This window comes from Pholcus phalangioides, unplaced genomic scaffold (genome assembly GCF_987345545.1).
Source record: "Pholcus phalangioides strain wild (caught in Gottingen) unplaced genomic scaffold, Ppha-v1.0 ptg000027l_1, whole genome shotgun sequence".
Lineage (NCBI taxonomy): Eukaryota > Metazoa > Arthropoda > Arachnida > Araneae > Pholcidae > Pholcus > Pholcus phalangioides.
The window spans coordinates 6174166-6186614 of NW_028301617.1; the positions used below are offsets into that span (position 1 = coordinate 6174166).

General features: G+C 39.0%; 1 protein-coding gene across 14 annotated transcripts in view; it reads right to left on the bottom strand.

The window, feature by feature from the left end:
* hyd (E3 ubiquitin-protein ligase hyd) overlaps positions 1-12449 on the bottom strand; it is a 98031-nt gene that overhangs the window by 6677 nt on the left and 78905 nt on the right. For all 14 annotated transcript variants that reach the window (XM_089251791.1, XM_089251795.1, XM_089251798.1 and 11 more), the window contains 5 exons: positions 10363-10582; positions 9958-10146; positions 9296-9365; positions 7060-7301; positions 6627-6757 (listed from right to left, as the gene is read on the bottom strand). In XM_089251791.1, the coding sequence (XP_089107917.1) occupies positions 6627-6757; positions 7060-7301; positions 9296-9365; positions 9958-10146; positions 10363-10582 (852 nt within the window). The remainder of the gene's footprint in view (positions 1-6626; positions 6758-7059; positions 7302-9295; positions 9366-9957; positions 10147-10362; positions 10583-12449) is intronic.

The window sequence follows — 12449 nt, forward strand, 5'->3', positions numbered from 1 at the left end:
ATGGCTGTTTAATACAAAGATTTTGGATAGTTTCAAGTTCATTTAACTTCTAATGTATTGTCTGTGAAATATCCTTTATTGAAATTTTGGGCTACCACCTGGTCATCTTCCTTAATGTGTTTATCACTGTTGAGCTATGTATGTAATATTAGAAGATCTTAATCAGAGGAAAAATGTTTACTTTCTGGTACCCTTGCAACGTGAGAAAACACAACAGTTGTAGAGTCATGATGAAAAGAAATCCAATGAAAATGTTAAATGATTTCTTATATGCTGTGAATAATTGCATATGTTGGAGGGGGGAAAAAATCCCTTCAAATGTACAGTTTGGCCAGTATACAAGTCTAGACAAAGGTTTACATTGTAACTAAGTAATTATTTGATAGCAAACATATATAAGTGCTTTCGTGAACTGTGATTTTAATATTCAAATTATGCTCTGTAGACCTGTTTATAAATTGTTTATTGAAAAACTTGTATGTGTACATTACTTTATATGTAATGTTAGTAAAAATAAAAAAAAAAATTTCCTCCAATTTTATTTCATTTCTTGCATTGAAAGTTCTTTTTCAGCAATTAATACGCGGAAATATTTGCTGCTACGAATTTTCGAAGTGAACTTCATGTGTTAGAAATATATGTTGTTTTATTTATAAAAAATAGTTCCTCTTAAGTTTTTGAAAAAAAATGTATTTTTCTTATACGAAAGTAAGTATAATTTTTATAAATTTTTTTAAAGATGAATAATGCATAATTATTGGCCAAAAAGTGAAAAAAAAAAAAACCGGAATGTATACAGTCTTGCTGATTTGGAGCCCCATTGCATTAATTACAGGTTCAGGGAATGTTTTGTCTACTTCGCTCCAATAAGGTGTGATGCAGTTGCATAGGGATAGCTCGCATAGTCCTCACTCCACTTCCCTTATAGCTCAGTGTATGCGAGTAACACAGCTAAGTCTTACACAAATATAACGAAAGAGGCTCAACGCAAAAAGACACTACTGATTTCTATTTTTTGTTGCTTTGGAAGTGAATGAAAAATCAGGCAAGTGTACTTGAGTTTCCCATCCTTAGGTAAGAATTTAACTTAATTCTTATCATAAAACATGCACACCAGAAATCCTCATTAAAACTGCTGAGCTGTAAAGGCAATCCTGATACAGTCAAAATGCAGCAGCTTCTTGATATTAGAATAAATTTTTTGCTGCTATACCCGATTCTTACTATTCACTTCATTGGGTCATTTGTGACATACTACTTACTACCTCGAAAACCAAGAGTGTTCACCTTTTTGGAAATGCGGGCCACTCAAGGGATCTCAAACAGTGCCATCCCAGGTCATTAAAGTGATATATAACTGTGCCGCAGATGACTCAAGTTATCCATAAATACACAGTGGATCATTTAAGTTATCTGGGGATTGTTCCACACGGACCAACTAAGTGATGTGTAACTGTACCACAAAGCGCTTTAATATAATCTGGAACTGTGCTGTGGGTCACTACCCTCTCATACCAAAAAAAGTGTAGAATATAGTAAGGGTTTCATGAAGAAAAACACGTAATAGCACGTATCTCTGCCAATGCTGGGGCAGTTTTGAACCGTGCTACCTTTGCGGCCGCATGAAGCACTACTTTAGAAGGGGTGCCAAATTTGAGATAGAAGTGGCGAGAAAAGCTTTGTTAATCAAAGCAAACGTGATCGGGGATGCCAAAAATAAGTCCCACATGGGTAGAGATTTTTTTCTCAAACTGCCCTCTGCCCACAGGTGTCAAACCCAGATTTTCATGATTTGAAATTGTCATGACCAGCAATCACCAATGGTAACACACCACCATATACACTGAAGAGCCAAAAAAACTGGTAAACCTGCCTAATATCGTGTAGGGCCCCCGTCAGCACGCAGAAGTGCTGCAACACGACATGGCATGGACTCGACTAATGTCTGAAGTAGTGCTGGAGGTAATTGACACCATGAATCCTGCAGGGCCGTCCATAAATCCGTAGGAGTAAGAGGAGGTGGATATCTCTTCTGAACAGCACGGTGCAAGGCATCCCAGATATGTTCAATAATGTTCATGTCTGGAGATTTAGGTGGCCAGCGGAAGTGTCTAAAGTCAGAAGTGTGTTCCTGGAGCCACTTTGTAGCAATTCTGGACGTGTGGGGTGTAGCATTGTCCTGCTGAAATTGTCCAAGTCTGTTGGAATGCACAATCGACACGAATGGGTGCAGGTGATCAGACAGGATGCTTACGTACCTGTCGCCTGTCAGAGTCGTATCTAGACGTATCAGGGGTCCCATATCACGCCAACTTGCACACGCCCCATATCATCACAGAGCCTTCACCAGCTTGAACATGTTAGGTTTATTTCTTTTTCATGCAAATTAAAGGAACTCAACCGTAACCATATGATATGCAAATCATGACGCGATCGCACATGTTTGTAATGTGTATATATATGAACTGTTTGGGATCCTGTTTTTTGTGGTTCTTGTCTTAGTGTTATGTTTGCGTTGTTTCATCAGTTATGTTAGACGTAATATGGACTTTAGTTTTCAATGATTTCTAGTGGAGATCAATATGCTGTCGTTAAATAAATCCGTTATTTTGCCGATCATTATTCTCGTATTCTTTTAGTCTGTACTCGCGCATAACCACACTTTGCCAACAGAACAGTACCCTGTTGACATGAAGGGTCCATGGATTCACAAGGTTGTGTCCATACCCGTACACGTCCATCAGCTCGAAGCAATTGGAACAGAGACTCGTCAGACCAGGCAACGTGTTTCCAGTCCTCAGCAGTCCAATGTCGGTGTTGTCTGGCCCAGGAGAGGCGTAAAGCTTTGTGTCGTGCAGTCATTAAGGGTACACGAGTGGGCCTTTGGCTCCGAAAGCCCATATCGATGATGTTTCGTTGAATGGTTCGCACGCTGACACTTGTTGATGGCCCAGCATTGAAATCTGTAGCAATTTGCGGAAGGGGTGCACGTCTGTCACGTTTAATGATTCTCGTCAGTCGTCGTTGGTCCCGTTCTTGCATGATCTTTTTCCGGCCGCAGTAATGTTGTAGATTTAATTTTTTACTGGATTCCCCTTATTCACGGTACACTCATGAAATGGTCTTACATGAAAATCCAAATTTAATCGCTACCTCGGAGATGCTATGTCCCATCTCTTGTGCGCAGACTATAACACCACGCTCAAACTCACTTAAATCTCGATAACCTGCCATTGTAGCAGCAGTAACCGATCTAACAACTATGCCAGACACTTGTTGTTATATAGGCATTGCCGACCGTTGCGCCGTACTCTGATTGGTTCCATATCTCTTTATTTGCATACGCATGCCTATACCAGTTTTTTTGGCTCTTCAGTTTAATAGTTAGATGCAAAACTGCAGATATTTTAGCAGGAGGTTTTACAGATTCGAGTGAACCAGGGCCTATGTCAGCATGACCGAGAACCTCATATTCAAATATGTAAATATATAGGCTGTCACTTACAGTATGGGGGCCCCAGAACATTAATTTATCCAGAGATCTATGATGCTGAGAAGGCCATGCGTTAAACCCTCACAAGACACTAAACTCTACCCCAGGGTGATGTGTCGGGAGGCTTGATTTATTGTGTAGGTTCTTTTGTGTGTGTAGACTGTCCCATATATGTATTTTGCACAGACTATTTTTGCCGTACAATTCAGCTTTTGGGAGGGATGATCACCAACCTTCTTGATCTGTCTGGCTCAGAGTTTCAAAGATTCATGGTATTTATAAAGTTTTTGTTCATTACGAACTTCATTTCAATTAAATACAATTCAATAAATAGAAAGGATCTCTCTCTCTTAAACGGGAGCCAGGAGAAAAAAATATGGTTAGAAAGGGGTCATTGGCTAACAAAGTTTTTCTTCTACAAACCAATCACAACTCAGGTGTATCACCACGGGCAATATACTACCTAGTGAGTTGTGCCGGAAGTGTAAGTGTATGCACCTAACAGTCTGAGTGTGTATCTAGTGTTGTGCGAGTTTTCAGTGCTGCAATCTATGTTTCAGAAGAGAAGTGAGTGAAGTGAATTGATTGAATATTTGTACTGTTTGTAGGCCTTTTGCTATCTGCGGCAAGACTTTTTAATGGGGAAATCGGCTCGCATTTGCACCTTGAAGTTGGGAACCGCAGAAAAACATCTTCGGCTGACCACTACTGTGAGCAGTGGGGTTCGAACCTGGGTCCCCGCGATGGGGTCTAGGTCAATTCGTCGCGCTCAACTTGTCGCGCGACAATTCATCGCAATCAATTTGTCGCAGCGTCAATTCGTCGTGCTACAAACTCGTCGCGGTACAAATTTGTCGCAGAGTCAGTTCGTCGCGGTACAAATTTGTCGCAGAGTCAGTTCGTCGCGGTACAAATTTGTCGCAGAGTCAGTTCGTCGCGGTACGAATTTGTCGCAGAATCAGTTCGTCGCGGTACAAATTTGTCGCAGAGTCAGTACGCCGATCAAATAAATTTTCAAAATTCAGTTTTCATGGTATTCATGCCACACTTCCCGCTTTCTGGTGGGATCTCCATTTCTCGCAGCGAGGGGCGTTGGGCGAACTCACCAAGATGATAAGTTATGATAAAATAAATTTTCAAAATTAAATTTTCACCGTATAAGCCGTACTTCCGCTTTCTGGCGGGATCTCCATTTCTCGCAGCGAGGGGCGTTGGGCGAACACACCAAGATGATAAATTACGATAAAATAAATTTTCAAAATTAAATTTTCACCGTATAAGCCGCACTACCGCTTTCTGGCGGGATCTCCATTTCTCGCAGCGAGGGGTGTTGCGGGAACACACCAAGATGATAAATTAGGATCAATGCCCATCCCAAAGCACAATTTGCCTAAGGGGTCATTCAAATATTACGTCAGGATCGGGGAGGGAGTTTCGGATTTGTTGACTTTTGATGGCGGGGGAAGGGGGAGTTTGAAGGTCGCTTACGTCATCAACCATCCCTTTTGGAAGATATGAAATATTCTAAGCTGCTGGTGAAATTTTGCTGGGAGGGGATGGGTGTCAGTGTTTTGCTGATTTTTGCTGACAAGGGGGGGGGGGGTCAAAAATGGCTGAAAATCTGCTTACGTAATACTTGAATGGCCCTAATTCACTATTGAATATGTATCTGCCATGTAGAGAATACATCTTTGAGGAATTTTTTACCGACAATATATCTAAGGCCAGCATTACACTATGAAAGTGTTCTAAAAGTCCTTTTATAAAACTTGAAAAATTCAACCAATAAGATTATCGGTTGCATTTGCTCGAGTGTAACCTATGAACTTTATTGGTTGGATTTTTTGAGTTTTTAACTTGAGCAACTTATCCGGTGCAAATTAAATTTTGAAAATGTATGTGATCGCAATTTATCATCTCGGTGTGCGCCCCAACTCCCCTCGCTACGAGTAATGGAAATCTTGAGAGAAAGCGACAAGTGTGGCTTATCCGGTGAAAATTAAATATTAATTAAATTAAATTATTAATTATTTCAGGTTCTTGTGGAGATACTGTAGTGGTTAATGTTGGTGGGAGTCTCGATTCCACATGGGACAGATACAAGTTTACACTTAAAGAGAGCCTCCGCTGTACTGTAGTTTGGGGAATATCATAAACACCGACATTTTTTTACAGAATTTTAAAATTTTATCATAGAAAAAATGATTTTTTTAACATTTACAATAATTGAATAATAAAACATTAATATCAATTGCAATTTTAATTTCGATGATTTTTTTCGAAATGACAAAAAAAAAAAATTAGTAAACTGTGTGCATTTCTTGATGGAAAAAAACTTTTCTTCATGTTTATTTTTTCACGTATGAGACAAAAAACCTACATACAGATCGCGTGACGAGTTGACTCTGCGATAAATTGACGTCCCGACGAATTGGTTACACGACAAATTGTCACTGCGACGAATTTGTACCGCGACGAATTGGCTCTGCGACGAATTTGTACCGCGACGAATTGGCACTGCGACGAATTGGCTCTGCGACGAATTTGTACCGCGACGAATTGGCTCTGCGACGAATTTGTATCGCGACGAATTGGCTCTGCGACGAATTGGCACTGCGACAAATTGATGCGCGACGAGTTGAGCGCGACAAGTTGAGTGCGACAAATTGACCGGTTACGCCCGCGATGCGAGTCCATCACCATTGACCACCACAGCTGCAAAGCTAATAAAGGATGAGGAAACATTGTTCTCAGGGGTCTGTGCTGACTTTTTTGTAAGGTCCTGTTTTTGTGAAAAATATTTCCTTATTTTTATGAAAGGGTCACCAATTTTGTAGAAAAATAAGTAGTTTTTTGGGAAGCGAAAAAATCTAGTTAATTTATCAGAAAAGAAATGAAGCCAAATTCATGGTTTTATTAATTTGTGTTTTGTGAAGGGTCAATTTTCCAGAATTTTGTGAAAGGTCCAGAAAACACCAAAATTTCAGCTGGACAGGCCCCTGGCTCTACATGATAGGTTCCTGTCTACAACATACGTTTAGTACACATGCTACAGAATATTAGAGTCAGTTTCATCATGCCAAGACAAGAAAAAGATTGAAAATAGCTACTTTTATGCTATTGAATTGGTTACCTGTTTTGTGCAAGGATGATTTCCGTCGCTTCTCCAACTTTCTGTCTTAGAGCATCTTCAGACGCAAGCAACATTAATAACTGTTCTGCGGCCAATTCAAGAAGCATCCCGGTGATTTTCGGAGCTAAATTCTACAGAAATTGGCACTGATCAGATATTCATTAAATACATTAAGACAGAATTCTGCTCATGCAGAATATTTTAAAATAAATCACAGATATTCAGGTAATATACAGTTGATCTCGTTTATAACATTCCCACTTATGTTTTCCCGTTTAATATGGCTTATTTTCCTGATCTCAATTCCAAGTTATTCTCATCAAGATTTCCCATTTAAAGTTTTTTCCCCGCTTACGTTTTTTCATGACATTTTTTTGAAAACTGTTATAAGCAGCATCTAATTTAATAGATGGAAAAGAGCAGCTATACTTACAGTTGACAGTGCTTGCACTCTCGGATACAATCTCTGTCCCAGCTGCTGTCGGTGAGGACTCAAATGCTCATTTGGGGTCAACCCACTGCTGGGCGCCTCGTTGTACACAAAATTTGGGGCCTCAAAACGCAGAGTCAGCTGACTACTACCCCTCTCTTTGGTTTCCCTCAGCCTGAGAGGCTGTGTGCCAGCTTTCCGCTGATCTCGTTCTCGCTCACGGCTTCTCAGTCGCTGAATCAGATCTGAAAGAAAAGATAAAAGTAATTTTTTACATGCAAAAAAAGTATCGATACAGGATGCACATATTGTAATTTAATTAAAGGAGGGGACATGATGCTGAAAACATATTAGTTGAAATACTAGCAATGAACTAACTATAATTTCCATTGTGATGTTATATGTTATGACGTTTCTCAACCTGGGCTATATGGCTCTCCTTGTGGTCCTGGGATAACCTAACGGGACCATAAATATAAATCAAGCAAAAGGAAAGCCACCACAGGTGCCTACCTAAGGGGTTCACAGAGAGCTACGAGGAAAGAAAAAGACTGAAGAAATAAAAAATGAAATACAGTGGAATATAGTGTGCCTACATTCAGAATCAAGCAAGGCTGAAGTAGAACCTGGGCTATACAACAAAGAGGGTATGACCATGCTGGTCTCATTCCCATAGGAAGCCTCTTTGATGAGATCTGGGGGGTATTATAGTCTTCACGAATGTAATGAAATGTAATGTGTGTCGTCATGAATATGTAAATGTTTAAGCTCTTACTTCCAGCTAAGTATGCAGCTGCAAAATACCACTTTGCCGTAGGGGCCCAGCATAGAACCTCTACAATTAGAAGAAAGCACACTGAAATCTAGCCCAGCTAAGGCAAGCCCAAATTTGGGGCGATATGCCAAGAGGAAAATTTTTATTGCATAGCTGCCAACTTTGAAAATGAAAATTCTGGAGATTTTCGCGTGAACCTGTATTTTATGCTAAAACCACTCCCTAATAAATACAAAAGGGATTTTTCCAAATAAAATAGGGAGTTTCCACACATAAAAATTGAAGTATAGGGAATAAGTCAAATAAAATAGGGATTTTACACACAGGGAAGTTAAACCCTTGGGAATAAAATCCCTACGCAAAAAACAAGTGAAATTGGAGACCAAAACTTCAAAATGGTAAATATAAAAAAAACAAATAAATATTGTGTTCAATCAGAAACGCTGTGAACAAACATTCTGCGCGAATAACCCTAAAATCATCTGAAGATGAAGGGGGAAAAAGCGTCAATTTTTGAAAAACGCTGACTTTTTGTGCACTGGCTTGATGTTTTTTTTCATTTCACATGAGTGATGACGGCAATCTTTCCATGGCAGATGTTTATGTCTATAACACAACTTGTACGAAAAGGAAAAGTCTGCCCCTTTCTGGAACGTTTGACGAAAGGACATTCATTGAAAATAAGTATCTTTAAAATTGATTAAATATGTTTTTGCTTATCAATATTCATGTCGCTTTATATCGCACAAACGTAACTTCAACAAAAGAAATTTTGACTACATGCGTGCCACTATAATCTTCAATTATTATTCAGGACTATTGGCTGCTAAGCTATTTCCCTGCATGATAAGACAAACAACTTTCTTGTCACCATCAGAGGGTTTGTAAAACTTCCTAAAAAAGGGAATTCCCCATTCACGACGTGTGACATCATTTCGAAAAAAAAAAAGCAGGTGAAAGACTTCGTGCCCCACGAGAAATTCCTTAGGGATGGTTTTCAGAAGAGGGATTTTTTTTTTAAAATGAAGTAGGGAATTTTTAGGGACAGTTGGGGATTTTTTGTGATTTTCGTAAAAATTCGGGAGATCAAGGAATGAAGCTGAAATTCGGGAGACTTGGCAGCTACGGCATAGATTCATTGAATCATCCTGTATATCATATGACACACACCAATTTTTCGATGTAATTTGACTCTCGGGAGAGATGATTATCCCATCGCTTCCCCCCCCCCCCAACGATCTGCATATCGCTCCGGGGTACAGAGACTTTTTATAAAAATTTTGTTTACTATAAATATAGTTTTGATTAAATGCAGTTCATTAAGTACAAAGAGTCTTGCTCTTGGATGAGAGTTGGGGGGCGGGCTTTGAGAGAGATGAGAAATTTTATCAAAGGGGAGCATAGGCTAAAAAAGGTGAAGAAACACTGATTTAGACTGATTTGAGATAAAGTATGAGGACTTACTGTACTGGATAGAACGGCTTCCAACTTGTGCATTTTCAAGATTAGGTAAACGTTCGGAAGACAGCACAGCCTGATGATGAGAAACAGGAAAATAAAATATTATAGGTAAATTGTCCCAATAATGCATCTCATAGTGATCACATAACACCAACGAGAAGAAGAAAAAAAGGCAGTGGACAGCGTCACCACTGCAAATTAGACATGAACTCTTTATTGTTTTTGCTATTGCAGATAACAGGAGAAATTTCATCACTGTTTTAGATTTTGGAGTGTCTCAGGCAAATTCAAAAAAAAAAATCTGATCAAATAAACAGCCGACAATATATCAATATTTTTATTTGCCTTCAGAGCACACGTGCCCATGTTTTATTTCGATTAGTCAGGAGTCTGTCCAGCTGGAATTCAGGTCAGTTTTCTGGACCCTTCACAAATTTATGGATCTGAAAAATGGAACCCTTCATGAAATATAAATTAAGGAAATATAATTTGGCATTTCTTTTGTGATAAACTAACCAGACTGTTTACCTTTTCACAAACTACTAACTTTCAAAAAATCAATGACCATTTTCACAAAAATAAAGAAAATTTTCAACAAAAATAAGACCCTACAAAAAAAATATGGACAGATGTCTGTTGGTGGACCAGTGCATTTGAAAGCTTACCTCTGCAATGGCAGTGTAGAAGCTCCTCACAACACCGCTTCCCTCTCCTGGCTCGTCCTTGAACATGACTTTGACTCTGGAGAATGCCAGAGGCGGTGCACCGCTGGTGTTCCGCCGACTGTAAGTACTGTACTGAGCATTCAGTTCTTTGAATGTGGTTTGAAGTAGAGTTGTCCTGTCTCTGTCGATCTGTGAAAGAGACAAATATAATATAAGAAAAAAAGTATCTGCACAAAAGCAGATGACTGACAATTAGCGAGAATTCTCAGAACGGCTGAAAATATCAGACACAAATGGATTGTGGGAAACCGGCATATCATTTGCGGATTCCTTTGAAAGGAAATCTAATGTCCAATTTACTGTATTAAAATTGGAAAAAAATCAACATATCTCTCTCGCACTGACCTTATTCAAAGTGAAATCTTTCTGTTGCATGCTTCTCAGTTTCTCCATTTCACGTCTGAAGCGGGCCTCTTTAACTGGAAAACCACCTAGATCACATATAATTGATCCAGGTTCCGCCCCGACATCGTCTACAAATATTCGCCCAAACAACTCCAAAGTCAGCCTCCACCTTCCAAGAAGGAGGTCGTGGGAAAGAGCTTGGCCTATGTTGCTATGGTACCTGTAAATGAAAGAATTCGTGAGGAAAAAGAAAAACTTTGTTTTCAATACACACAGAAATCAATGAAAGTTCAAAATTCTGTTGGATTATTCAAAAAACATAACATTGTTGGGCACAATGAACTCAATACTTTTTTTTAATTTCTCACAGTGTAATCCACCATTCGTTTGTTCAACCTTTTTGATGGAAATGTCTTTTAAATCATCTGACAATACAGGGTGCATTTGCAAAAAGTTGCACAATGAAATAATTCAAATGCTCATATTTCAGAAAGTATTCAGAATATATCTATCTTGTATGTGTGTCGGTAGACCTAGTTAAAACAACCCAATGATACCACTTTGGTCTGGACACCAAGCTCACAGCCCACTTTTGTAACAAAATTGCTTTACACTATTGCTCAAGAGATTTGAGATGCAAATAGAAGCCAATGGTGACATCTGATGGATATTTTTAAGAAAAATTCAATGATGCTACTCTGGTTCTAATATCTCTTCTCCTGATCTGCGCACCAGGCTCAAGGCCTGCTTTCATAACAAAATTGTTTTACCCTATATACCAAGAAGCCAAGTTTGCAATGGAAAAAGATGCTAAAGGATGTCATCTGATAGATATTGTTAAGACAAATCTAATGACATCTCTGGTTTTAATATCTCTTCCGGTCTTGGCGCCAGATCTGCAGCCCATATTTGTGATGAAATGGTTTCAAGTAACCTCAGGAGGTTGGGAAAGTAAATAAAAGACAATGATATCATCTGTTAGATATTCTAAAGACAAATCTAATGATACCAATTTCATTATGTCAGTACTTACTATGCAAAGGTAGGCCTAAAGAATTTGTTCACGTCAAAACTTGCAGCTTTGTCTATGGGCCCTACCCAAATTTACCTTCACTCTTATCTGCAGATGCCAGTCAGAAGGTATCTAACCTGCTGACTGGCATAGGTATCTGAAGGCTTTTGACGTCAAGCATTTTTGCCATTTCGTCCAATAAATGATTTGTTCTGCAAAGTAGAAATATCTGCATGCTTATGGTTGCTGTAGAAATGGCAAGATGCAGATCCACTGAATAGATTTTTTAGAAGTTGGCAAAAATTATGTGGAAAAAACCCTAAAGCAGTCTTAGTGATGAGAATTCACAGAAGAATAAAAACTATCCCTGACAAAACATTTGTTAAGCAAACAGCATGGGTGTGTAAATCATAAAATTATACCTCCAGCATAGCCTAAGAATATTCTTTGCAAAACACTATTGGTGCAAATGAAGCTGGGTCCAGTCCATACCTGCCGCACTGAACAGCTAAAAAAAAAAAAACTTTTAGCCCACAGTGAAGGGCAATTCTGTAAAAAAAAACAGATTTTTGAGTGGGGGCATTGAGTGGAGCGGCGGGTCTGTGCCTGGCTTTACAGACACCTTCTGTGCACAGGCAACACAGATTTGTGAAGGTAAAATACCCGATTGATTGAATCTCTCATAGCACACACCACCTGTTAATGAAAACCTTTTTTTTTTAAATTCCGTCAATGGGTTTCAGGGTACCATACATGCTATTAATGGACACTTGGTTACCGGAAAAATATTTGTCCCACAGATGGTTGTTATAATAAGGTTCCAACTGTAAAAGAAAAATTAAGAGGGAACATTCCTTATATACAAGTACTGAAACCATCATAAGATTGCCATACTGCATTGCGTATCTGCTATTTCCCTTCTGCAATGGAACTTTCCAAGGCTTGGTGGCACGACATACGACAAATAAGCACGGCAAAGACATGAAACTCACAATTTATCCATACTCCTTAAAATTATCCGTTAATTGGCCCTCAAAGCAATTATTGATTTTATGGATCCAGAACTGCTTTTACA